The sequence below is a fragment of the Accipiter gentilis genome, chromosome 22 (assembly GCF_929443795.1).
Source record: "Accipiter gentilis chromosome 22, bAccGen1.1, whole genome shotgun sequence".
NCBI classification, from domain to species: domain Eukaryota; kingdom Metazoa; phylum Chordata; class Aves; order Accipitriformes; family Accipitridae; genus Astur; species Astur gentilis.
The window spans coordinates 4,270,621-4,298,608 of NC_064901.1; the positions used below are offsets into that span (position 1 = coordinate 4,270,621).

The 27,988-nt window shown below is 35.6% G+C and overlaps 1 protein-coding gene across 4 annotated transcripts in view; it reads left to right on the forward strand.

Moving 5' to 3' along the window:
• Positions 1–27,274, forward strand: part of SEC23A (SEC23 homolog A, COPII coat complex component) — a 30,277-nt gene extending 3,003 nt beyond the window's left edge. For all 4 annotated transcript variants that reach the window (XM_049826013.1, XM_049826015.1, XM_049826016.1 and 1 more), the window contains exons 2-20: positions 2,023–2,264; positions 4,107–4,164; positions 4,448–4,534; positions 5,701–5,937; positions 6,045–6,124; positions 7,043–7,187; positions 7,527–7,685; positions 8,522–8,637; positions 10,713–10,836; positions 11,991–12,071; positions 13,807–13,896; positions 15,169–15,275; positions 16,133–16,286; positions 17,026–17,103; positions 18,168–18,329; positions 19,813–19,899; positions 21,363–21,518; positions 22,125–22,190; positions 25,817–27,274. In XM_049826013.1, the coding sequence (XP_049681970.1) occupies positions 2,044–2,264; positions 4,107–4,164; positions 4,448–4,534; positions 5,701–5,937; positions 6,045–6,124; positions 7,043–7,187; positions 7,527–7,685; positions 8,522–8,637; positions 10,713–10,836; positions 11,991–12,071; positions 13,807–13,896; positions 15,169–15,275; positions 16,133–16,286; positions 17,026–17,103; positions 18,168–18,329; positions 19,813–19,899; positions 21,363–21,518; positions 22,125–22,190; positions 25,817–25,906 (2,298 nt within the window). In that variant the 5' untranslated portion in view covers positions 2,023–2,043 and the 3' untranslated portion in view covers positions 25,907–27,274. The remainder of the gene's footprint in view (positions 1–2,022; positions 2,265–4,106; positions 4,165–4,447; positions 4,535–5,700; positions 5,938–6,044; positions 6,125–7,042; positions 7,188–7,526; positions 7,686–8,521; positions 8,638–10,712; positions 10,837–11,990; positions 12,072–13,806; positions 13,897–15,168; positions 15,276–16,132; positions 16,287–17,025; positions 17,104–18,167; positions 18,330–19,812; positions 19,900–21,362; positions 21,519–22,124; positions 22,191–25,816) is intronic.
• Positions 27,275–27,988: the final 714 nt, after the last annotated feature.

The window sequence follows — 27,988 nt, forward strand, 5'->3', positions numbered from 1 at the left end:
TAATGTTCCTTCACCTTTTTTACAAAACACTGATGGATTTTGATGTATTAGGAAAGAAATCTCTTAAATTCTAGATCCTTTTCCAATACCAGACTGTTCTTTCCTCTCATAGCTGAATTACCTTATGTCTATGATCCCTCTGTACTAGTTATGACTTCCAGATATCCTCTCCCTTTGTGTTCACTCAGTTTTGTTCCCTGCCCGATGGCCTTGTTCAGCCCAATGGCCTTGCAGCAATTTGAGTAAAAGTGATTGTGGAAATGCTTTTCTGCACAAAGTCCTGTATGGCTCCTTGTGTAGCAATTGCCATGACGTGTAGATTTGCTCCTAATATCAGTAAGATGACATGTCCATTAAAATGTTGGCAGAATAATTATCATAGTATTTCTGTTACAATGTGGAGATAAGGGATAGTGATAGCACCTGTGGAAAACTTTAAGAGAAGTGTATTCTATAGAGTTAAGCTTGCCTGTCAGTCTGTGTTTTATAGGAACAATTTTGAGACTGCTTTTTGTAGCTATCATCATATGCTGACAGTTGGTTATCTCCTAATGAACTTAACTGTGAAATGTGGGGCTTCTGTTTTATGGATGTTGTTAATCTGCTTTCTTAAAAGTCAGCATTAGAATAAACCCATTAAGTTAAACTATAATTTAAAAGAACTTGAAAAGTTTTTTACTGTCATAGAAACTAAATGCCATTATAACTTTAGTAGAGAGAGCTAGGTCTTTATAAATGGAGAGTTTCACAGGAGTCTCCTTTAGCATATGTAATTGCAGGACTAAGCAAGTCAGTGTGCTTGTGAGAATTCCTGATTTAAATCCCAATCCAGGAGGATTCCAGCATTTCTAAAAGCTGTTCATTAACTTAGTACAGCCTAAATTGAGACTTAGGAGTATTTTCCCAGACTACCTCTTCGGTGGTTCACTTAGACTTTTACAATAAATTCTTAATTATTAGGCTGGGCAGTGGGAGTTTAGGTATCCTAGTTGCTGGAAAATCTGTACTCTATGTATTATAAAATGTACTGGGAAGCATGCAGCAGGTATTCAGGAACAGTGTGTATATAGCTGAGGGTTTTTGGGTTGGGAGGAGGGAGCGTGCTTCTTGCTGGCTTTCCCAGATGTTCACAGGTAACTGTTGAGCTTTTCAGATGTGTCTATGTTCCCCAGTGCTCCAGCTTCTGAGTAACTGTAGCTGAAAATTTTGAAAGCCTTAAGTTGGTGCCCCAAATGGTAAATTTGAGTTGAAACAATTGTTGAAAGGTGCATCTTCATAGATAATGTAGTGGAATATGGCACTCGTATTTCTTACAAAGTTCTTTCCTAGCATTGCTGTAGAGATGTACTGTTGTGGAATGTTATGTTGTTATTCCTTTATATTTGCATGTAGGCTGCATCATGAGTTACTGAAAATAGGGTTAGAAAACTCTTACAAAATTTGATACAGTGGAAGACATTAAACAAGTACACTTAGGAGAAATACTTTTTGCTAGCTATTTGATTCTTGAAAGAAGTTAGAGGATTAAACAGTTTGCAAGAATGAATGATTCTTGAATAATGAACAGAATGAATAACTAAGTGCATTAGTGAAAGTCCTTAAAGCAGCGTGTATGGTTTTTTGTAAGCAAGTCTTTTTATAGTGTTAGTGTGCTGCGTATTCTCTACTCTGACCTACCCTAGAATTATTGCTTTATTTGTAACATTCCTTGCCTGAGTTTATTGCTTTAAGTCAGGAAGTGATCAGAAATGGACTATTTTAACGGTAGGTATTTAACTTGCAACTTATCAAATATTTGTTATTTTTAAGAGATTGCTGCATGCTAGGAGTCTTAATTTCTTTTTGTTTCACCTTGGTATTCTGTGCATTGCCTTTAGGATTTAAGAAGCACTACGCAGTGTTGATTGATTGTAACTCAGTTACAGTATTTGAATGTGTGACTGTCGTTAAGTGCATTCCGTATTTAGTGGTTAAAAATGTTTGCATTCCAACACTCTGCTAATGGTTATCTTTTTCTTTTAGTGATAAACAGAGAAGTTGACCATGACAACCTTTCTGGAATTTATCCAGCAGAATGAGGACAGAGATGGAGTTAGATTCAGCTGGAATGTTTGGCCTTCAAGTCGTCTTGAAGCCACAAGAATGGTAGTCCCGGTGGCTGCCCTCTTCACACCACTGAAGGAACGGCCAGACTTGCCTCCTATACAGTATGAGCCAGTTTTGTGCAGTAGGACCACGTGTCGAGCTGTTCTGAATCCCTTATGGTAAACCTAATGCATACGTTATGCCAATATTTTACCTTACAAACAAAATTTAGAATAGTGCCACTTAAACTATGCAAAAGATCTGGTGTGTGGAAGTTCAAGTACTCCTCACATGAGTATACAAGCTCAAACTTCCAGATCTTAGAAGTTTCTGCACATAGATTTGCATGTGTAACATATATACTTAAAGCATAGCTTTCATTTAACCAGTCTTTTCAATGTACTTAAGTAATGATTAGGTATGTTATTTTTCTGGAACTCCGTATCTTGTGAGTTAGTATACTCCTGCATTTTGTCTCTAGAAGATTATTTGGGTAAAAAGTTACTTTGCTGTATCTTTTTAACTATTGGGCCCTGATATAGGTTAATTTCCAAATGAAATAAACTATGTTTATTACTGACCTTAGTTAATTTGTAGACCAAAGCAGGTTAGCTTACCAAAACAGAAGCTGAAAGATGTGATAAAGATAGATACATCAGAAGGAGGCATGAGAGGGGGTGAAAAGCTGTTTAAGCTCAAGGGTGATATTGGCACAAGCACAAATTGTGGACTAGTCATGGATAAGTTTAGGTTGGAAGGAGAGGAAATGTTTCATATGTCATTCCAATCACAGAAGTATGGAAAGGAAACAGAACAAAATCTAAAGTGGAGTTTGATAGGCATGAGAAAGGTACTGAGTGATAGTGAGAGATTAGACATGGTGTAAAAGATCCTGTAGAATGAACTCAATTTTATGAACGACTTGTCCCTGCTTGGGAGAAAAGACAATTTCAAAGCAGATGTAAAATTGTGTTTCAGTATTAAATAGACACAGTGGCTGATTATACTGTAAGTCAGACTTGGTGGAAGCTAACGTTTTTGGAAGCATTGTCTTTTATTGAGGACTGGAAAAAAAATAATGGAAAGACAGAACTGTAAAGGGTCAGTCAGATCCCTGACATTACAGTGAACTGTGTACACTTTTCCTGTATCATGTGTGCAAGTCATGACTGGATTTTTTTTTTTTTTTTAACAATGTGTGAGCAGGGACTCAATTTGGGGGGACCTTTTGAAGCCTGTGTGGCACAGTGAATTGGGCTAGATAACCTGCAGCCCCTGAAATTGGTATAGATCATTTGATCTCAATAGAGCTGTGTTGTGTTTACAGCATGCTGGGACTTATCCAAAGATTTCATGATGTTTTAAAAAGACTTTTGCCCTTGTAGGCAGGAGAAGATGTGATAGCAAGAAGTGTACATTGAAAACGTGTAAAGTTTACTTTCCCTTAAGATGTGAATATGACTTTGTAAGACATCTGTATGGCATGAAGATACAAGTTGCATTTTTTATTTTAACTATCTGAATACTAATAAAAATGTAGATAAAAGGAAGTAGGCACATCAACTGAAAAAAATGTTACTTTCACTAGAGAAAGAGCTGCTAAGTTGGAACCTGTTTTTTTAGGGCATAAGATATACTCAGGATAGTCCCAGACTGACAGCTAATAGACAGGCTGAGAAAGGAGAAAAACGCAAAGGTAGGGAGAATTAAAATGATTTGCCTAAAACCATGCAGAAAATCTCTAATAAAGGTGCTGAGTCTGTATTCTTACATTTCTGATTTGCTTCTTTTCCTTGAAGACCATTCTTCCTCTCTAAAGACAATAATTTGCCTGATATATCTGTGTAAGACTACACTTGTTTTGAATTTGTAATATGCTATTTAGGAGAAAGTATGTTAGGAGGAAGCTTTTTCAGAGTCAATCTGTTTTTGAAAAAAATTTTGCATTTTGTTGCAAATTCCTCAGTGGAGGAAAATGAATTGTTCATGCTATATAAACTTTTCTTATTGTATTTTTATAGCCAAGTGGATTATCGAGCAAAACTCTGGGCTTGCAACTTTTGTTATCAGAGAAACCAGGTAAGAAGATGAAACATTCAGGATATAGAAAATCTTTTTTATAAGGTAAAAGTGAAAATCCTCATTTTTCAAATTATAGTTGAGAACTGAGGTAAACAGCAAGAGCATGAGTGTGCAGCTCTCATATATCCCTCATAATATCTTCAGGGATTGCATTGAGATTTTTTTCATGACAGGAATAGTGAACATCTGTTGCAGAGGAAGGTAGTCTATATGTATGTTTTTGTTACTGTAGAAGTTGTAATCTTTTATTTATACTTAATTTCTTTGTGTTTATTTGCAGTTTCCTCCTACCTATGCTGGCATATCTGAAATGAATCAGCCAGCTGAACTTTTGCCTCAGTTCTCCAGCATTGAATATGTAGTACAGGTAAAGTCATTAAATAAAATCTTTAACTTCTGTAGCCTTGCAATATACAAAAGAATTATTTTCAATTTTATTTCTTCACTGCTTTTTAATGACTGCGAGTCTGTATGTACTTGTTAGTAGCTTGAACATTTATGTCATCAATTGGGAATGGAAAACATAACTTTTTATAATAACACAAGAATGGCTAATAAGACCAGTTTAAAAAAAAAAAGTGACCTCTTCTAAAGGCAGTATTTCTGTTAGGTCTGTTTCTTTACCAGGAGTTTAATTTGTGTTTGTATTGGGGGTCTGCTTACTGCTGTTGCTTGCTCAAATGATTTCAGTTCAAGTTTGGCTGACTGTTGATTCATGTCTCATTAATCATTTGAATTTAAGTTTGTATTTGAATGATTATGAGTTAGTCTTAGGGCTAGCTGGTTTAGAGAAAATAGCTAATACATATTCAGTTCAGGTGTTTGAATTTTAATATTCATTGTTTTTTAGTGTAGAAGTTACTTGACTAGAAATAAAAAAAGGACCTAAAACCCCAAATTGCAAACATTTGCAATTGCAGATTTGTAATCTCTAAATTCCTTTTTTGGGGATTAAAATTTGTAAGACTTCAGTGAGGCATTCAGATTATGAAGAACAAAGACTGAACAGAATCTCTACTTTTTGCTAACTCTTGTAACACAAAGTAAAGGGGATATTTGCTCATAGTACAGTAAAATTAGTTTAATTATTTAATTGATTATTCAAAAAGAACTGATGATCTCTAGAGTAAAATTATGACGTGGAGTGCCACAGAATGTCATCAGGTTGGAATATTTTATAATTGTGAATAGCTTTATGACTATTATGTTCACTTAGAGCAATAAAAGCTCATTGTGTATTAAAAGATTTATAGAATTGGCACGTGCTTCAAAATGATCCTGAAAGGATTTTTTTCTTTTCTTCTGTAGTAAGCATTTCTTTTTTGTGCAGATGTCATTATGGTAGGGGTTTCATTTCCGTTTAGCCCCAGATGCTGGTTACTACTTGAGAGGGAGCCAAGTTAGATGGAACATTGACATTATTGGTGTGATTAAAATTAAAACTTTTACAAAATGTACTTTATTTGTTCATTTTTGATGCTGTAAATACTGCAAGATTTGCTTTTTATGTGATTATATTTGTGTTTCTTAAAGCGTGGTCCTCAGATGCCTTTGATATTTCTTTATGTTGTGGACACATGCATGGAAGATGAAGACTTGCAAGCTCTGAAGGAATCCATGCAAATGTCACTTAGTCTCCTGCCACCAACTGCGTTAGTAGGTCTCATTACCTTTGGCCGAATGGTGCAAGTTCATGAGCTTGGCTGTGAAGGAATTTCCAAAAGTTATGTCTTCAGAGGAACAAAGGACCTATCTGCAAAACAGCTTCAGGTAACCACAAACGCAAGCAAAAAGAAATCATCAAGGTGATGATGGTGAAGAACTTCAGATAGTCTGTAAACAATTTTTGTAATAAAATCTTACATATTTAACTACAGGAAATGCTAGGGCTTACAAAAGTAGCTGTTTCACAAGTCGGCCGGGGTCCTCAAGTGCAGCAGCCACCACCTTCTAACAGGTAATGTGCTTAAAACATCTAAAAAACATACCTTGACTACACTGATTTACTGGAAGACTTATGTTTTTTGACAATGAAAACAATCAACTGACAGTTGAACCTTTTGATCAGGCACAGATTTACTAGGAGACTAATTGTTGTAGCCTGTTTCTTTCCTACAGTTTGTACTAGGAAGAAAAGACTTAATGAGTGATAGTAAAATCATCTGGATGATGCTTTGGAAATGTTCTGAGAGAATGTTATGTAGGCATATTATGAAGACGTAAATAGTGATGCTTCTGTTGGCTGGTATGCTGGAAAACGTTAATAGCTGCTTTAGTGCCCCTTATGTGGATATTCGGTTTTGCTGTCCCTTTTTCTCCCTCTTCTGCTCTTCTCCCCTCCTCTTCTGTCTCTCATTTGGAAATTGTGGGTTGGTGTTTGATCCTCCTGTGTATTCTGCTGTGACAGAAGAAATTTATGAAATGATGAGAGACATTTTTGCAGTCTCTGTCTTCCAATAAATAGCTGCATTTGTAGACAGCCTGTAGCAAAGAGCATGAAAAATTCTCTATACGTTAATGTTTCTTCTGATCTTTGATTTTCACTGACGTAGTGAAACTTGAGTTTCTTTTTGAGATTCATAGGTCATCTGCTGTGTTCTTTTGACTAGATAGGGTTCTTTCTGGATAGTGGTGATATCTGTAAGTCAGCAAGTTTTTGTTTTACAAGCTCTTTGCAGAACTTAAGCTGAGTGTGCTGTGTGTGTGGTAATACCAAACTGCATTATCTTGGTGAGGCAGAGACAGGGGTCTGAATCCAAACTAGAATCTAGAATTAGACATTGCTAATATATGTCTAATATATTGCTAGTGAGCAACTGATAAAATTTTAATTTAACAATTTGAATCTAAAGTAATTCCATATCTTTGTTAACAGATTTTTGCAGCCAGTGCAGAAAATTGATATGAATCTTACTGATCTTTTGGGTGAACTGCAACGGGATCCTTGGCCTGTTCCACAAGGAAAACGGCCCTTACGTTCTTCCGGAGTGGCTCTTTCTATAGCTGTAGGGCTCCTTGAGGTAATAGCTTTAACTACAGTTGTGCTAATATGTAAACAGATTATTTTGTTGCAGAAAAGCTGCCACAATCAATATGTAAAAACCTTAGTAATTGATGCATATTAGATTTGTATGATGATTCTGATGGATATCATCACTTATGTGCATAGAATAATCGTAGGTGTTTATGCATTTTAATGAGGCAAAATTGAGACTGCGTTAACGGCAGATTTGTTTTGGGAGGGAAAAAGTACAGTTATTGTTAGAGTCCTATTAACGTGATAAATACCCACATAGCTATTTCTTTTGTTCAATTTGTAGCAAAACCTGATGGTTTTATTTGTCTTTTATTTCCTGCAGTGCACTTTTCCTAATACTGGTGCACGTATAATGATGTTCATTGGAGGACCAGCTACGCAAGGACCTGGCATGGTTGTAGGGGATGAATTGAAGTTACCTATAAGATCATGGCATGACATTGAAAAAGACAATGCTAAATATGTTAAAAAGGGTACTAAGGTAAGAGATGATCATGGGTGATATTTTAGGCATCTTACCAGTAAGTAAACACTTAGATTGCCTGGCACTGTAAAATACTGTTAGTAGTAGCAAACGTATAAAGAGGTGGGAATTGTGTGGTTTTGTTTGCTTGTCTCTGAATAGTGGTATGTCTTCAGGAATTTCTTCAGAAATTTCAGTATATTAAGTTAGAACTTTGTCTAGCTCATATTAAAGTTCTTTGTAGTGTTTCCCTGGTTTAAGTCAGAAAAAATTTATGTGACTAAACGTTGTATCTAGAGAAAGGCTGTCTGCTTCTAAGACAGCTGCTCAAAACTGTCTCTATAGTTGCGGGAGGGTTAGGCAGTAGAGTTTAGGCATAATTCATTTAATCTTAAATGTACATTTGGGCAGGTGAACTGCATCCAAAACCTGTTGAATTCATCTTAACTGATTATAATGGGAGCTTCAACAGTTAGCTCAGTCGCAAGCACTTGTCATTATAGACACTTGAGATTAGAAAGGTAAATTCAATTCTGTGTGTTGGATCTAGTACTTAATGCAAAGTTTAAGAAGAAAAAAATCAAGATCATTTGCTAGTTTAAGTAGCAACCACTAGTCTCTCAACTGTGAGTCAGGCTCTCACCTGGTCAGAAAAAAACCCCCAAGTGTTGAAAATTCCAGTCTTAATTTTAACTTCAGAAAAAAAATATTCTCTCAGCTTGTATTAGAATATGATGTGAACAAAGTCTGATAATGTTGTTTTAGAAAAATTTTGTGAGTTTAGGATTTAATACGAAGATGAGGAGAGTTCACGTCGTAAATTGCTATGAACTGTATTTTCATCTTGGATTTAGCATTTTGAAGCCCTGGCTAATCGGGCTGCAACAAATGGTCATGTTATTGACATATATGCGTGTGCATTGGATCAGACTGGTCTTCTGGAGATGAAGTGTTGTCCCAACTACACTGGGTATGTGCTTATTCATTTTTAAGTAGTATATGAAGATGCAGTTTTTAATTTTTTTAAATTGTTTGACAGGAAGCACTTACCAAAAAAATGTTCTGCTACTTTATAAAAAAAATGCACAAACCCACTCTGATATACTGTGATGGTTGCATTTGTACTAGAATTTTGGAATTTCTCAGCCTCTGGCAGATTAATCACCGCAATTGTGGGTTTAATCAGAAGGGGGTTTGCTGTTGTTATTTTAATATGATCTGTTAGAGGCTTAAATAGCACGGATATCCTTTAAACAGACAATTTATCCTAGGCATTGTTGCTATTTTTCAGTGTGTGTATATGTATGCTGCACGTTTCACTAAAGATAAGGAGCTGTCATCCTTCTTTTTCTTGCTGTTCAGAGTGGTACAAAAACCTGTGTTATTCTTTGTGTCTTGTTTATGCCCTTCTATATACTGTTGTTCATAGATTCAACTACTCTCTTAGGTGATTGTCAGGTACATCTCTTGCTCCTGATTTTTGCTTCCTCTATGCAGTTCTACATTTCAGACGTGGTCTTGTATTTCCTTGAGCTTGTCTTGCCATCAGTTAAGCAACTTCTTGTCTTTCTCATGAAACCACTTCTCTATTTTCTGTCGGTGTGGATGACACCCTCACCATTCCTGTTGTGCAGATCTACAGTCTGGGATAGCTTTTGACACTTGTTTGCGTGTTAGGTACCTCGTTCATTTTGTAAATCCTGCCAATTCTATTTTTTTTCAAAGGCTGTCTTTTCTTTCTCCTTCTGAAAGTCTTATCCACACTCATAATGTTTCATCTTTACTAGTACAGCTTTACATACCATTTGATTTTTAGACTTCTGTATTCAGTCTGGATTCTTTTGCTAAGCTCATTTTTCTTGCTTGTTACTGTTAGCTTTGTCAATACCAACTGCAGGTAAAATTAAATGAAGCATCTTTGCTTATCAGTTTAATAACAGGTATATCTGTGGGTAATGGGCTGCCTTAGTTCCCTGTCAGTATCTTCATATGAGAGAGGATCCTAAGCACATGCTACATAACTAGGCATACCAAGAAGAATGAGAGATGCAGCTGCAGGTTGTGATGAACATATGCCACTGAGTTTCAGGCCAGCTTGGCCATACTAATCACTGCTGGATTGTTTCTTTTCAGAGCTGTGTGTATAGTCTTAGCTTGGGAGTTTCCACTGCTCAGGATCTTTAAGTTTATGACTTTACCTGCATATTTGACTCCTATTCCTTTTCTGCATGAAACAAGCTGTATTTGTCTGTATACTACATTATAATTTTGCTCTTTCTGTCTGTACTTGTGACTCACCTTACCCTGTTTCTGCTCTTCCAGCAAAACTAGCCTTAATGTATAGTTTGTCTATTTCTCCTACAGCTGTTCCTATTTTCTGTTTGGTTACATCCTGCATACAGGGAGGAATTTCTGATTCTGCCCATGACTATTTTCTTCTGTCTTTGAGTATCCACCTGAAAACTTATGTAACTTCATTCAGATGTAATGTTTGACCAATTAACATATTTTACTAATATGATTTAATGAATATTTTTGGATGAATAAAAATAGTATCTCCCATTACTGTTTCCTAAATGCAGTGTATGATATTCCATGATAAGCGGCAACTGTTGCAGTTACATCAACAGAATATTGCTAAGCATAAAAATAAATAATGCTTCTTGAGCATAGATTTTAAGCCTGAAATAAGTTTGGAATATTGAATATTAGAAGTAAACTGACTTTGTATGACAAGGCTATGAGACATTCTTAGTGTTGAAGTCCAGTATAGTGTTTTCCCAGTGAAAGATTTTGTTATATATTATAATCACAATGACCTTAAAATGCAGATTGGGCAAGAAGCTCACTTAAAAATTTCTTCCCTAACACTGTAGCAAAATATTAATTTAATGATAGTCCATTTTAAGAAGGCAAAAATGTGCATCACAATGAAATGTCTAGTTGTAGTGTTTAATAGAAATAAGCTATATAAATCCCATGTACTAAATTACTGCATAGTAAGTAATCTGTTTTGAGGGTTTTGTTTGTTTTATTGTTGTCTAGGGGCTACATGGTAATGGGAGACTCTTTCAATACATCTTTATTCAAACAAACCTTTCAGAGAGTATTCACGAAAGATATGCAAGGACAATTTAAAATGGGATTTGGTGGCACATTAGAAATAAAGGTAAGAATACAAAAATGCAGTGTGTTAGTGAAACACTGGAATAGGATGGCTATGAACTGTGGAATCTTTGCCCTTGAAGGAATTTTTAGGAACATGCCAAACAGGTGTTTTAGGGTTGGCTTGGACATAGCTCTTACTGTCTAGCTATCTTTTTGCAGTTCCCTGTTTCTGTAAACGTGAATTAGGCATAATGTTAATTCCTACTTACTCTGCATTCAGTGACAGCTAAAAGGGGCGACTAAACTAAAATCAATGTCTTGTGTTAGAAACTCACAATGCTGTGTGCGTAGGTTTTGGTATCAGTAGTGAGTGTTTCTTGGTTTTAGGTCCAGGTTCTCTATGTAGTCCCGGACAGCTTTCCTTTCATTTTCTGTCCTTATGAGAATCCACTCTGGCACTTTAACAACATTCATTTTCACCTCTGCTCTTGTGAGAAGCTTAGAGCTGAATGTGCTAGGTTCAGGTACTGTCTTCCATGACGTTTCTTGCAAAATATTACAATCCTGCCTTGTAGAAGAATATGGGGCTATTTTCTTGGTCAGTAAAATTCTGTTAAAGTTTTTACTAGCAGGACAAATAATCGAACCCTCTTTCTTCATGTATGTGTTCTTGTGAATTTCATTGGGAGATCCTGGAAAACACAAAAAGGGAGCCCCAATTCTAGAGGGATGTACAAATCACTTCAAACAGAAGAATTACATTGGAAGAATGTAAATAACTGGATTATGCTTTTAGCTAAATATGTTTAGGAGATAGAGTATACATTCATTGTGGAGTATGTACAGGCTTATATTACCAGTCTTCAGTTTTAATCTCGTGAATGCTTTAATTACTTTGCTAGAAAATAGACATTATGCAGTATACTTTCTAGGCCCTCAGGTTTATAAATAACAGCAGCTTTTCTTCCATGTTTTAATTTATGTTCATGCTGTTGTTTCAGATGTGCTAATTGATATAGCAAACATACGTAATTAAGTGTAGAAAGTAAGCACATTAAAAGTTTCTCTAAATGTATCAAGTATTATTATATGTATAACCTTTCCTAATGGTATCAAGACTGATATTCATTGAGGTTTTCATTAACTAATGATAAAATAAGACTGAATTCTTCTTAGTGTGGCATATTAATGTATGTTTTTCTTCTAAATATGAAGACTTCAAGAGAAGTAAAGATTTCTGGAGCAATTGGACCCTGTGTCTCTCTCAACTCTAAAGGACCTTGTGTCTCAGAAAATGTAAGTAAACTTTGCTGAAAATGAAGGTAATACCCTATCGAGGGAAAAATATGATTTAGGATTTCTGAATCTGAAGAGAGGCTGAAACTTTTCCATAAATGGAACAAATAGTGTTCACTTTTTACCAATTTTAAATTAAATACATGCAAGGGCTGTTTTTTGGATAAGCTCCTGTTCACTGCTAGATTAGATTCAAGTTGTATTAGACCTTGCAGATCCCTTGTTACTTAGATTTGTCCACTGAGTGGTTGCTTTAAAGTTATTACTAAGAAGTTACATGCAGGCATAGCAGAAACCAAGTAGAAATTGAGTTAGCATGCTTTATTGTTAAAATCAGAGCTATGTCCTTTTATCCAAAGAGAACCATAAAAGTACTTTGTTTAGAAAGACTGAGAGAACAGGAGGACACAAGACCATGGAAACATCCCCTTTATCTTGACCCTGTCTTTCCATTTTTGTAGCTGTTTCACCAAATGCACGTTTAATTAATTGATTAGAATATGTAACTATTACAGGCTCCTGAAGTAACTCCTTTAAATTTACATCAGACTTAAATAGTCACTTATTTTCTTATTGAATAATATTATTACAGCTTAATTTTGCATTTGATTGCTAATCAAAAACAGCTCCTGCAAGTAACCAAAATGTCTTACATTTGAGAAGTCTCACTTTTGTTCCTAACAATTTGCATAATAGAGCACTTTCCAGTATGAAAATGCTTAGAAATGGCCTGCTTTAATCAAGCATTTTTCCTGCCTAAATTTTCCTTGTATTTATAATTGCATCTTTGTGAACTAAAAATTTCAATATAATAAGCATTGGGGTTTTTTTCTTAGTGGTCTGGTGCATACAGACTGCATGTATTACAATAAAAGTTAAAAAGCCAAAAAACAATTAAATGTACATCTTCGTATTTAAGCTATATATCTAAATCATAGGAGGTAATAGAAAATTTAATTGTGAATTCATGTCTGTTGCCTTGCATTTATATAATGATTAATTTCTATTCCAAAAACCTTTTTGTTGAAATTATCTGAATTAAAATTTTTGAGGTAAAACATAAATAAAATGTAGATGCATGCTGCTCATTTAAAGTGGTAACTGGACAATTATTCTATCCATAATGCTTTTAACAGTGAATACAAACACAGTGACGGCACTGCCACTATAATTTTTCTTCAATGTTTTGTTTCAGTTTACTGGGTCCATTATGGATGACTGATTATTTTATTTGGTTTTGCTGGGTATTTATGTTGTTTGGATGACAAAAAGGAATTATCACTTGAAATACATCACTATGTATACGGTTACTTTGTTAGTTACTAGAGACTGTGTAACTACGTACTAGAGATTATGTAAGCTATCTGCTTGAAGTTTTACTGGTGTGCCTTAGAAGAGTCATTCCACTTAAATGTGCTTCTTACCTCTTCTCTTGGGACTGTTTAAGCAAAGTCTAGTACTTTTTCCTGTTTCTGACTTGCTTTTTCCATTTTTCTAATGCCCTTGTCTTTCTAATGTTTTAATCTTTTGCAACTATCTCCTTTTTTTTTTATTATTCCTGCATCAAATGCTGTAGTTGTTTTGCAAGAGTGTTTGAGAAGCTGACAGAGTGAGCAGGGAGAAAACTTGTGTGACAGAGTAGTCGTAAACAGTTACCTATAGTGGGCGGATGTTGTACTTTGCAGCCAAGGTAATATGTCTGGTTTGTAGAAGTATTATAAAAATCTTTATACAGGAGATTGGAACAGGAGGTACTTGTCAGTGGAAGATTTGTGGACTCAATCCTACTACAACACTTGCACTGTACTTTGAGGTGGTCAACCAGGTAATAAATATTTTCTACTTGTCTACTAAACACAGTAATTTTATTTTATGTGACTGCTGAAGCCTATGTTTTTGTGTGGTTCCCTTAAGTACAGTAGCAGGGATACAAACAATGTTGCCATTTTGTGTTGTCAAACTTTAGAGATGGACACTTGCAGCTTAATGATAAGCTAATCTTCTTGAATATGATAATGAGAATGGAAGAACTCTACAAATTTTTGATAGAGTTCATAATCTAAGTCCAATTTTTCTTTTCAGAGTGTTACTTATTAAAATGTATTTCAGTTGCAGTATATGAAAAAATGTAATCTGTATATTTAAAAGTGCTTTTCAGTATTTCTCTGATATTTTAGTTACAAGGTAATTACTCCGTAATGCTACACTTTAATTTATACTTTAATTGCTCAGTATTTGCAAGTAAAGATTGGCTTCATTGAAATATGTCAGGGGCATATACCCTGGTTTCCTGTCTCCTTGAGGGGGTACTAGGAAAGAGGATAAAAACATGACAAGCAAATGTGGTACTTTCTTTTAGTACTTTCCCTTCTTCCAAATATTTGAAGCTCAGGAACTATATGAGCTGACTGTACTTTCTATATATTTAGTACACTATATTACATACTTTATAACCTATGCAAAGGTTTGAAAACTTGAACTTAGCCATTTTTCATTTTACTTTTTGCATGTTTATTTTGGTCTCATTTTGTTAGTAGCTCTAAAACTGGTCTGGTCGTGGCATGTAATAGTTGATTTCTGCTGTTCCTTCTCTTTTGGAATGACCTACCTTGTTAGCAGCATATAAACCTGTGTTTCTACTGACCAGAGTTTTGAAATTTCATTTTACACCTGGGTTCCAATCTTTACGTTTCGATGGCACTCTGGGATTCATTAATCAACATTTTAGAGTAGTTTTGTTGCCCGGTTGAACACATGGTGTTCAGATAGAATCTAATGAAATCACCAATTGTAACACAGCCCCTTTGAAAGTATTGTCTCTGTGAGGGTATGTGGAAGGAGAGAGCATTGCTTGCTCTAAGGATATCTGGTGGAGGCAGCAACTGCACCTAATGTCCTTTAACAGTCTCCAAGTTTACTAGCCATGTTTAGTAAAGGTACTCAACATAATAAAAGCACCAGACAACGCATTTATGTAACTTGAGCTGCCTATTGTGAAAATTTTTATAATTTTCTAGTAATTCATTTATACATTTTTGAATGATGCTGTAAAATCTTGAGATTCCCCTCCGTTTATTTTTTTTCCTCTTGTACTTAGCACAACGCTCCCATTCCTCAAGGAGGACGTGGTGCAATCCAGTTTGTGACTCAGTACCAGCATTCCAGTGGACAGAGACGTATCAGAGTGACCACAGTTGCCAGAAAGTATGTTTTACTTGTGAGGAATCATTTTTCAAAAAGCAGGATATATATTTGCCTTTTAATCTATAGATTAACCAGTCTATTGTTCTGGGATATGCAGTGCCACAGGTGGTGAAGGCATGATCATACCTTTGAGACAGTTGCCTCTCTTGTCTTGTGGGCTGTTTCTCCTCTGAAAGGTTGCAGTAGCTGTATAATAATGTTATGGGAGTGCTCTGAAGTAACCCAAGTGATTTTAGATGAAGAAGCAGCTTTGAGTGAAATTCTATGGCCTAAACTGAGGAGATGGTCAGACTTAGGGAATGGCAAAGATCACTTCATAACTTGAGAGGGCTAGCTATAGTTCATGGGGGTGTAAATACATGTTCTTCTGTGTATAACCTTTACTTGCAGCTTCCTTGATTCAGTTTACTTCACAATTTTAGAAAGTGATATTTAATATTATGCAGCCATTTTGCAATGTCCAGTGATATTTCCTTTCAGCTGAAGGTGATTATTGATTAGTTAATTCAATGGAAAATTCAGTTCATGAAAAAAACCATTGCCCTTACTGTTGATATGGATACCTTGTTAACTTATATTAGTTGTATTAGTAAAATCTTCTTGGTTGACTGATAAAAGGACAGATTAATAGTTCCCCTTGTAAATTGAAAAGAACAAGCAAGGTGCACAAGAAAACTGCTAGTGTGGGAATGTGTGATTAGCTTAACGGAGAGTGTTTTTCTGTACCTTACCTTTCATAATTAATATTTTTTTAAATATAATAACCATTTTATAAGTGGCATTGTATTTTATTTCACTGGTTGCGTGGCCATCTTTCCTTTTACTGTGATGCACATACTTGCATTTTTCTTTTGCAGCTGGGCAGATGCACAGACGCAGATTCAAAACATTGCTGCATCTTTTGACCAGGAAGCTGCTGCAATTCTCATGGCTAGATTGGCAGTGTATAGGGCGGAGACGGAAGAGGGGCCTGATGTGCTTAGGTGGCTGGACAGACAACTTATACGACTGGTAAAAAGGACTATATTAAAAGACTCAGATTGGTTTCTTGTCTCCAGACATATAATTCTTAAATGACTAGTGTTAAGTGATTGTTGTTTTAAAAATAAAACAAAACACCAAATGAACTGAATGTCTCATTTCGACAAGTGGGTATGCAGAATTAACTAAGATTTTCTTTTAAATTGAAAGAAGAGCAGATATGTTTGTAGTTCATTTATTAATGTTTCCTCTGTCCTCAGCAGTTGGTAATTGCCAGAAATTGAGAGAAATTCTAGCATAAGATTAGAAGTAATTAAAGCTTTCTCTGCTTTCTGCTGCCTAAAATGATATTGTAGATGAAATTATTTAGCCAAAAAAAAAGAAAAAAGTCGAAGTATCTAGAAAACTGTATGGAATTTCTTTAGTTTCAAAAGTTCAATTTTCTTCTTCTTCCTTTTTATTTCTTACTTGTAAGTGAGTAGTTATTAATAATTTAATTATAAACATGTTCTCCAGGGCTGTTTAATCATCTAACCCTGTTTAGCAATTTTAGGGAAAAAAAACCAAAAAGCTATTAAAGCCTCATACGTAAGGAAATCGCTGCTTGTTAACAAAAGAAATTAGGTCAGTGTTTTTGCTATGTTTCTGTTTGCTTGCAAAGCTGTAAGCACCTCAAATCATGTGTCTATTAAAAACAAATTAACTTACAGTAATGGCATGACCAAGCAAGTATATTTCTTAATTTAGATAAATTTTTCTTTTACTCCAGTGTCAGAAATTTGGAGAATATCACAAAGATGATCCAAGCTCTTTCAGATTTTCAGAAACCTTTTCACTTTACCCACAGGTGAGTAAAGGAAGGTGTGTCTCTAAGGGATAAAGAGACAATGCTTAATGAAGGAAGAGGCACTGTAGCACAGAGTAAAATAAGGCTTTACACTGGATACCAGAATGAAAGACGCCCTGCCCCCAGCCGCTGTCTGGCATGTGACATTAGGCAAATCACTTCTGTTTGTGCTGCTGTGTCCCCTTTTGCCCTCTGTCCTTACAGCTAAACTTCCTCTAACTGTGTGTATTTTTTTGTTTCTCCTATAATGGAATCCTCATCTTAACTGAGTTTGTAATTCAGATAATGACACATTGTTTTTTAAGGGCAGTTTTAATGAACAAATTCAGAAACCGTGAGAAAAGATACAGTTTTGCTTTGTTTCTTTCCTGTATGATTTATAATACTGACCTGAAAAGAAATGCTTATCTGGGAACCGAACTTGAGCTTGACTATATTAAACTTTGAATAGTTTCTTTGCTAATAATCCATTCTGATAAATTCCTCCATTCTAATAGCTCCAGATATCTTGCTTTTGGACTCTTGATAGACTTTCGTGATATTTCTGTTCGACTTATCTAGCAATCTGTCTCAGGGTGTTAGGTGTTGTGGAGAGATTGATTCAGTATGTGGAGAGATTGATTCAGCAATGTAAGGATTTGCTTTTTCCATTTTACTAATGAAGTTCAACTTTGCTGTGATTTATGTTTCTTTCTGTTCACATGCGATAACATACCTTGTGTGTTCAAGCACAGCAGCCTCCCTCATAGGAACAGTAGAACTTACAGTAATGAAGGGTTTGGCAATATTCAATCATACTATTCATCAGTTAGTGTTGGAGAAGAAGTAGTATTAAACTTTTCTCTTAATTCAAAGCTGCTTTGTAGGTTTATCCATTCTGTCTTACTCTCACAAGAGTATATAAAAAGTGGCAAATGTACATATACAAGTTAGAAATGTTAAAGGACTTGGAATTCAATTTTGTTGTGGCATTGGTCTCGTGTAGTTTGTGGAAAACATTTCTCTCCTTGTACAACTCTCTTTTTTATCTGTGAAAGTTCAGACAAATGGTTTTTGTTTTGCAGTTTATGTTTCACTTGAGAAGATCTCCTTTCTTACAAGTTTTTAACAACAGTCCAGATGAGAGCTCATATTATCGTCATCATTTTATGCGTCAAGATCTAACCCAGTCGCTTATCATGGTTCAGCCGATTCTTTATGCTTACTCTTTCAATGGACCTCCAGAGGTATCATTGTATATAAGATAATAGTAGGTTAAAAGGTGCTGTTTTGAGAGAGATGATTGTTGTCCTCACTGTTACGTGTTATAAAACATGTTGTTTTAAAGTATATTGCATGAGAAAGAATATTCATTTAATATAGAACATATTATGAACAAGGCATATCTCAGAATTCTGATATAGCTTAGTCTTGAGAGTGAAAGTCACTTTGTGAAGAGATGATGATTTAAACTAAGGAATGGTATCTTTTTTGTTAGTTTCTGAGAGTTACAAGAGTTTTGCTTTTGTTTTTTTGATGCCAGAATGTAAACATCACCAAAGATGTTTTTATTTCAAAATATACTTTCTCTGTAGAGTTTGAGAGAAAAATTGGGTTTTTTTTGAGATGTACAAAATTCCGTTTATTGTAATACCCTCATCCAAAGCTTCTAAGTTTAATGTGGTTACCACTATGTATGGATTTGGTACAGAACCTTCCAGCTGACCTTATCGTGGCACATTCTGTATAAACATAAAATAAAAAGATGATCTTCCAAGAAGCTTGTGAAAGAAGTGCAAGATGGGAGACAACAAAAGTAGTCTGATAGATAAGAGAGAGTGAGGAAATGGTAAGACAGTGAAAATAAACATAGTAGGCAAGGATCTTGGCAGGTTGGAATTCTAACTTATGTTAGGATTTTTTTTTGACTGTGCAATGGGGATAAAAGACTTTTACAAGTGGAGTTTAAAGTAATGAGGTGGTTTGTGAAGAGCTACTCACAGGTGCAAGACCACTCTCCAATGTATGAATAACAATTAGTCACATGAGTGATGGAAAAGAGAAGCATGATGAAGCAGGAGCTGACACCTCAATGTAGAATGAGTAATAATCTTTTTTTTTTAATTATTCTTGGAATAGTTAATATTTTTGGTATCCCCAATCATATTGTACTGATTCAGTTAAATCACATAGTGCCAGTATAGTGTCACTGCCCTTAAAAAGGTGAATTAAAAACTTAAATTCTACATTAGTTTTCATAAATCATGAGTATTTACTATATACAGTATTGGTGGATATATATGCACAGTAATAGTAGCTGCAAGGACAAGACTAAAAAAACCCAAACAACCCACAACCCCCAAATCTCATACTTGAATAATTATTGAATCTCTGTATGTTGAAATATCATTCAAATTAATGGCATTGTATAGGTAAATATGGAGGTACTTGAAAAGACTACAGAAGTGCATAATAATGAAAGAGGTTTCAGCTCTTGAATACTTTTTTTATTACTTTCATGAAGTTATATATTCAGAATCAGGCTGGATAACTTTAGAATGAGATTGTGTGGGTTGCAGATGTATAACATGAAAACGAGCAAATACAGAGCTTTAGTAGGTGATTGAAAAAGTTCCTAAGATTCAGTGACTGATTCAAAAAGCTGGTAATGCCATCTGGTTGCTCAATTCTGCATCAGCTGGTAATTTTTAATTTATTTTTAAATCTTAGCCTGTTCTTTTGGATAGCAGCAGCATTTTACCAGATCGCATTCTCCTTATGGACACCTTTTTCCAGATCCTTATTTATCATGGAGAGGTAAGATTTGTCATTTCCTACATAAATATTCTTTTTCTGTAGTGCTACATTATTGAAGTCATGCCCCAGTTCTAACGCACTCCAGTGCTTGACCTCTCATCTGCATGGCTGATACCAGACTCCTAATTCTTGTTTGTTGTTTGGTAGCCTAACATGCCTATACAAAGTTAACTGACATTACTTGATATTTTGGTCCTGTTTGTTATGGGTTTAAGATGAATTAGCTTCAATATGCAGATTGTTTTAGATCAGTATTCTTCCAACTTTTGAGAGTGTTATTCCCCGTACCCCCCTGCTTTTCACTCATTTATTTTAGACCTCTAAATTAGTTCTTTAGGGATAGGGAGTCAGAACACCAAGTTTTATAGTCACCCTTCATCTGCACTGTCCTGGAGGAATGAAAGTGCTTCTGGCAATTAGATATATTCCCTGGTAATATAAATATAAATGCCTGTGACTTGCTAGTGCTCTGCTTCCCTGGAGGAATTAACCTACTGCTTTTTACGACTTTGCAACTGTAAACATTTCATAGCTGACAGCTTGAGAAATACTGTTCAGGATCATGTCCTCATAGCTGCCCTTTTTAAAATAGTTACTAAACTTTAACACTTCTTAAGTAGAAGAATGTTCTCTATATTTTTGTAAGATGCTGTCAGGAAGCAGCAGGGGCAGGCTGCTCCCTGAGGGAAGGGGAACAGGGAGCTTAGCGTGATTGCAAGGCAGGCAGAGGCCTCACCAGTGAGGACCTGGCCCCACACTACCTGAGCAAGGCAAGCAAAGCAGTTTGTGGGCAGTAGCCAGGCTCAGCCTCCAGTCCAGATCGCCAGACAAGTCAATGGGGATGAGGCCAATCCCAGTTCAAGGTGGGAAGTCAAGTCACCAGATGCGGGTTCAGATGAGTGGGGTACGTGGCCAGGTACAGGCATGGCTGCAGTATAGCTCAGGCAGGAGCCAGGAATGAGAGCCTCAACTTAAAACAGTTGCCAAGCAAAAGAGGGGGGAACCCCTACTGAGGGTCCCTCCAGGTCTTTCCTAACAACAGCCTGTATTGGTGAGCTGACCTTGAGCAGCCAGCTTCACTCCTAGAAGATTGGAAGGCTGTGCTACAGGCCTTGAAAGATAAATATCATTATAAATATTTATTTCTTAGGTGTCATAGACATGCATATTAGAGAACTGTAAATAGTATTCTTGACCTCATGCACTAAATACTTAGCATACAAAGGATGACAAAAAAGGAAATGCAGATGGACCATAAATTGTAAGAGTTAAAAAAAAAATAATCTAATGGCATGTTAGGTGCACATCTTGATTTTTAAAGATTAACTTGTATTCTATAGGGCAGAAAGCAGTGAGTTATAGAAGAGGCCAGCAATGGCACGTTCTCCTCTGAAAAGCCCAGTGTATCCTCTAAGAAAGATTGGTGAATCAGTTCTAAACTTCTTGCTTCCCACTATCCCCAGACCATAGCTCAGTGGCGTAAATCAGGTTACCAAGATATGCCAGAATATGAAAATTTTCACCATTTGCTACAAGCTCCAATAGACGATGCCCAAGAAATCCTCCATTCCAGATTTCCAATGCCCAGATACATTGATACAGAGCATGGAGGAAGCCAGGTATGCTGAAGTATATATTATATAATCTAGGAAGTGGTGTGTTAGTAATGTCATGAGATTTTTTTGGTAGTAAACGTGCATTTCTGTGCTAAAATATATGTAAATGGCAAGTGAACATTTTGAATTTTAAAGCTTTTACAGAGCCAGATATTTAACAGTAGCTTTTTGCCTAATTTGTGAATCCTGTTATTTATTACTATTTTTACTGACTTGGACTCCTGGATTCCTTGTGTGAGGTGTGTAGGACAAAAAAGATAGTACTTGTCAGGGTCTCTGGACCAATACCAGAATTATTCTTTGTGTTATTTTTTTGAAACTTATTAATTAATTATCTTACTGATAGTCACATTTGCTTTGCTAGTGCTTAGGAAAATACAAAAACTTACTTTCTGCTGCATTGAAATGTTGTTAGCAGTTCTGCATTAGAGCTATAGAATCCAGTGGCTTGCTTTATAGAGGTGCTACTTGCTCTTCTAAATAGGTATCTGTGCTCATTTTTATCTCCAGATAATAGAAGTGACATTTCATACACATGTAATTTTTTCTGAGTACAAGAAACTTCTATTTGAGAAGATTAATTTATTGCCTGTGTTTTGTTTTTTAAAGGCTCGTTTCCTGCTTTCAAAAGTAAATCCCTCTCAGACTCATAACAATATGTATGCATGGGGACAGGTAAGCATGAATCTGCTGTTGAAGCTTGTATGCATGATTTTCTTTCTCCCTGTTCCAGAAATCAAGTGACACATTGTATACATACAAGTAATAATGCCAAGTTTTGAAACTGAGAAAGAAATGGAGTTTTGGCCTGATGCCACCAAAATTGCAAAATTTAAGAAAAATGAATCTCATTTTTTTCAGACAAAAATGATCTGGTTTGCTATTATAAGCTTCTGTTAGGCTGCTTTTGTGTCTAGCCGTCTTTCTTAGAAAGAAACCTTCACATTCCTTGGAGTGAGACCACTTGCCACACCTCAATACTAAGGGACCTTTTTGCAATAGGGGAAATATATTTTGAAGTTAGTTATAAGCAAGAACCGACAGCTACATCAGTACCAGTGTACTGATGTTTTCCAGAATTTTTGTGGCCCAGTTGACCAGGAATGAGTTTCTTAAATCTTGTCTTCAGGAAGGAAGTTATGTTAAGAGTTCAAAAGTTGAACTTTCTGGAGCAGCTTATATTCTTGAACATTGCATCCCAGTTCCATGGTGTCCTACGTTCAGCTTTTAGAGTGGGAAGAGAAACACTGCTATGGGTGAATGCTAATGCATTTTCTCATGAAAATGTAATGGCATCAGACAGTTGTAGCTACATATTAACTGGACTTTTAGAGTATTTTGCTAAAGGGCATACAGTGTTCAAGTCATGAGTGAGAGAGCTCTGTAGCAATTTTACGGCAGTGATTTTTGTTAGGTAAGTTTTACCAGGGTATGTTTTCATAGGGTTGTATTGGTTCTAGTGAAGCTTCTGGCAGTGAAGAGCACTGAGATCCAGAGTGAAAATACTTAAAAACTTTTTACTGAGTCAGGGACAGCACGATTTGAACCCAGCTCTCTTGCGTCCAACATTGATAACCTAACCAGCAATCTGTTTAGTGTCTTTCTTCATCATGTTTCCTCCACAACATACATCCTGTAGTTTGAAAGTTCTTATTTCTATCTAAACATTACCTGGAAATTTTTGAAGTTTTGACATTTCCAACAGTACAGGAGAGTGTTTTCTGCTGATTTAAATTAGAAAGCAAATGAAACAGTATTCCAAATGTAAATGCAAATACAAAACAGTTCTTGAACTGATCTCTAAGAAAATTGTTTGTGCTGGACAAGTGAGACTCTCTGATACATCTTAGAAAAAAAAAAGCTTTCCTTTTTAATGGTGGAAAGAATTTAGTTGTAAGGTAACATAAGAAATGATGTGTTCATCACCTCAGTGGCATTGCAGTGTGTGTGCTCAACACAATCTCCTGTGTTTGCAGGGTTTTTTGTGAACAAAGTTGAACCAAGTACAAATTATGAAGTGAGAAATGTAACTTTTCGGAGAAAGTTTCAAACTGAATTGGTTTTGCTGTTGTTTTTCTCATGAGCTTCCTGGATTGTTTTGTGTAATTTCATTTTGTGCATAACTGAAAGTCTACAGAAAAATTTGTTAGTCCACATTGACCTGAAGAGGGCACCCACACATCACTGAAACCATGTTTCAGGAGGTGATGAATTGACTAGTTTGGGTTTTTATATTGAAAGTAAAGATTTATTTTTTATTTATTTATTTTTTTTAACTTTAGCAGGTAGGTTCCTTATACAGTATAGAAAACATTTTCAGAAAATAATGGTAAACTTTTCATACAGCTCTATTATGTTGGTTAGTCTTCGAAGAAGTAGTTGAAATTTTCAGATTATATTGAATATGACATTTACTTGAGAATGCCTTTATTTTCAGCTCTCTTTTTTTTTTCCCCAATCATCTTTTTTGTCTTGGTAACTGTGGGGAATTTGCAATTTGAAATGAAAGATGAGGTCAATGGCATAAATCTTGCCAAATGCCCAGTTAGCTGTCATCAAATCATTGTTAATTAAATTTAAATTCTCATTGTATGCCTTAGATGAAAATTTTGAATGAACAGAAAACAAAACTTAAGGTGGTCTCTGAAAAATCAAAGCTAATTCTCATGTACTTTTCAGACTTGTACATTGCGACCTTGCTGGTTTTCACTATATTCCCCAGCAAATAAAATACTCTGCTACCTTACCTACTAGAATGAAGGGTTCCCAGTCTTCAGAGCAAAGCTACTGCTGTTGGCGGTAGCACTGGTGACAGCAGCTGCCTGTGTGCACATGTTGGATGAGGCGTTCAGCTTCAGGAATAGAGTCTGTGCATTGGTTTTAATTCCCCTGGATTAGCATTAGCAGTCATCGTGAGGGATCTCTTTTCTTAGGGGTCTGTCTACTCCTTTGGTGGTTTATTTACTAGAGGATGATGTGCTGTCCTTCTATGCATAAGACACAAGGTGGCAAATCATATCCTGCCCCAGAATTAAACTACTTGTAATTCCGTTGTGGCCTCTTTAATAAGAGAGCTCAGGCTTAGCATTTGGCAGGCTTGGAGGTAGAACATCCTTTATTCTTATCTTGCCACCATCAGCTGATAGATAATTTAGTGGGCCTTCCATGAGAGAGTGGCTGTGTATTGTGTCAAGTGTATTGTAGTGATCTAAGAACTCTTACTCCTCCTGGATTTGTCCCTTGATCATTAACTGAGAGCTGGGTTTGGCCAGTTCTCAAAAAGGCAACCAGTTCTAAGCACCCCCGTTAAGATTTTCAGGTCTGTGTTTTGGAGGATTTTGTAGGAGTTTAGGCAGCTCTGATTTCATTTGGAAATATGGGTGCTTAGTACCTTTGAAAAGGTTGAATTGTTGAGATTTATAGGAATTCTTCCTACATCAGTAAATGGAAGTAATGGCAGATTGGTTTCAAAGGACTTGCGAGTTACTATGTAACATTTGTAGAGTTGCCAACTGGTGTTTTATTTAGACTGTAAGGTGTTTAAAAATAGTAATTGAAAGATGGCCATTTTGAACTTCTTGGATTTCTGAAAATTACTCCTGAGGTCAATAAGTAAATTGCAAAAATCTACCCAAAAGGTTGTTTGTTTTTTTTTTTAATCTTTTGTGATCTGATTTTGCAGTGGCATGACCTTCAGATGTTGTTTTTGGTGTTCCTCTGAGGTGGCACAGAGCTGTATGAGAGAATTGGCCCGGCTTTCCTTGAGAAAGCTAGTTGACCTTCACTGAGTGTCAAATCAGACCCTTAGTGGATTTGTTTCCTCTTTTCACCATTTTGATATATCTGAGCTTCACTGACAGATACTGATTTGTTAGTTGCATCACTTGCATGTTTCTGTTTCTCTCACCTTTGTCTGGTCCAACTGATGGAGGAGTGATACAGGAACTGTGGCATGGAAGTTTTATTTACTTTTAAAAATTTGTAAGTTAGTATTGGGCAGCTGTCAAAAACTCTGAGTTTTGTATGGTTGGTGTAAATATCTTGCTATACTGCAGCTCATTTGCTATGTGCATTAATATGGAAAAGAGTGTAGTTGTGGTTTATGCCTGGATTTATGTAAATGTATGAAAATCTATGTAAATTTGTAGTCTGCTGGTTTTTGTCAGGATTTCAGCAATGGTACGCTTCTAAGGTCTTTCTGAATTTATAAAGTGTTTATTTAATGGAATGTATTGTGCCTTAAAATGCTTTTTCTTCACCACAAGTATAATCAATTCTCCTTGTTTCCTTTTATTTTATAGGAGTCTGGAGCACCCATTCTTACTGATGATGTCAGCTTGCAAGTATTTATGGATCATCTGAAGAAACTTGCTGTCTCTAGTGCTGCCTGAGATTCTGCAGTGTATTAAAGGCACAGATAAGCTGTAGCCGTATTTCAGCGTTTTCTCCTTTACCCTTGTCCATGTCTCTCTTGACAGAATGCTCTGATATCCACAAGCTGCCTGACTAGATGTAAAGCAGTGTTGTTTTCAAAGAAAAGCTTTTGTTATCAGCAAATGTTTTAATGTGAACTGTAGTTTGTAAAAATGACAGGTAGTAGATTAAATTAAGTTATGATTAGAGGAAAAAGAACAGTCATTTTGATTACTGTGATACTATAATTACTTTGAGATCATTTATAACAACTTTGAGATGTGATTTCAGTTTTCTTTTTAAATGGTTGAGGTTGATTCTGCTGTGCACTACAAAGGCACATTGAACAACAAAGGAAATCTTTGCTGATGTCGGGCTTTCCAGACTGCCATATGACTAGTTTTGCTTACTCAATTTGAGCATGAAGTGAACAAAGAAGCAGCAAAAAGCATATAAAAATAGTGTTAACTCAGTCTTTTGACTTAGGCTGCCGAACTTTTCTTTCCTGCAGAGATACTATTGTTCATGTATTGTTAATTTTGGGAGTATTTAATTTTAAATATTTCTTCCCACTTACCCTACTTGATTCTTTGGGAACAGAGTTTTTCTTTATTTCCATATAAAAAATTTGAACTGAAAAAGTAAAAAGTCTGTTATTGCACAAAAGTTAAATCCACATGTTGTATTTTTGACAAAAGTATCTATTATCAAACACAGTAACAGATGGATATGCTCAAAAGTTAACACTTTTAGCTCCAGCTAAGAAGAAATTCCACACTACCAAAATGAACTAAGAGTGAGGCCTTGATTTTTGTCTTGGCGAGTATACTTAAAAAAAAAATAAATAAATTTACCTTTTTTTATTATTGCCTTATGTTATTACACTAATGCATGACACTGCACATCTGCTTTTTGTTTCTGCATCCTTTTTGTTACGAATTCAACAGGCTATAGTTCTTGTTGAAACAGTATTATATAGAATATGATGTAATTAATTTGATATTTAGTTCATGCTTGATTTTTTGGGGGTGGATAAATTAATAGACTTTCCCATCTACTTGTTGAAGTTTACACATAAAACAGATGTTTACATAGGTAATATGACACTTTGACAAATAAAGATTTGAAGTGTGGTAGTGGGCAATAAAAAAATGTGCCAAGTCTAAAGGAAGAGAGAGAGTTTTGACTTATGAAATTCAATCATATACTGGTGTGATAAGCATGAGGGTTTTTTCTGTTTTCTGTAAATTCTCAAAACTTGATTAAATCAATTGCTCTCCATTTCTTTGATCTAAATGACATGAGCTCTTTTTGCCTCAATACAAATAAAATACATGTTTTTCTCATTTTCTGTATTTATTGTGCTGGTTTCTGTTGATGCTTGAAAAGAACTGTGGAAATAAAGGTAGTAATGATAAAATTTAGAATAACTTCACCACTTTTATTCATGTAATAATTCATATCAACCTTGTTTTAACTTCCAGAGATACTGAACTGTTTACACTAGTAGCAGTTTAGGAGATAAAAATTACTAGCCCTCTTAACTTTGCTTTGTTTTAGCTAATAAACAGCTTAAAATTTTTTTCTCGTAACACTAAATATGTCCAATTTATTTGGCAGTTAAATACCGTTTGACTAATAAATCAATTCATCACCAAGTCATGATAATGGATGGGTTTTTTTGTGTTTTCCTTTCTACTCTTTAGCCAGCTTTCACCTTGTAACAGGTTCTTTTATCCAATTTCTTGGCAACATTAGCTTCTTTTGTAACTTCAAGTATTTAACATTGTCAAAGACTTTTTGAAAATTCAAGTATGTCTGATGTATTACCTTTATCCTCCTACTTAGTCATGTCTTCCAAAGACTCTGAGTGGTTAGTGAGACAGGATTTTCCTTCATAGGAAGCATGCTGACTCTTTCCCAAAAGCCCACGTCTATCCATAGGATTCCCTCAACAGCCCTTTTTGTGGACGAGTGACATGGGCAGCAGTCTGCCAGTCATCTGGCACAGTGACTGCCTGTAATGATAGTTACACACGTTCACTGGCACCTCCGCCCTT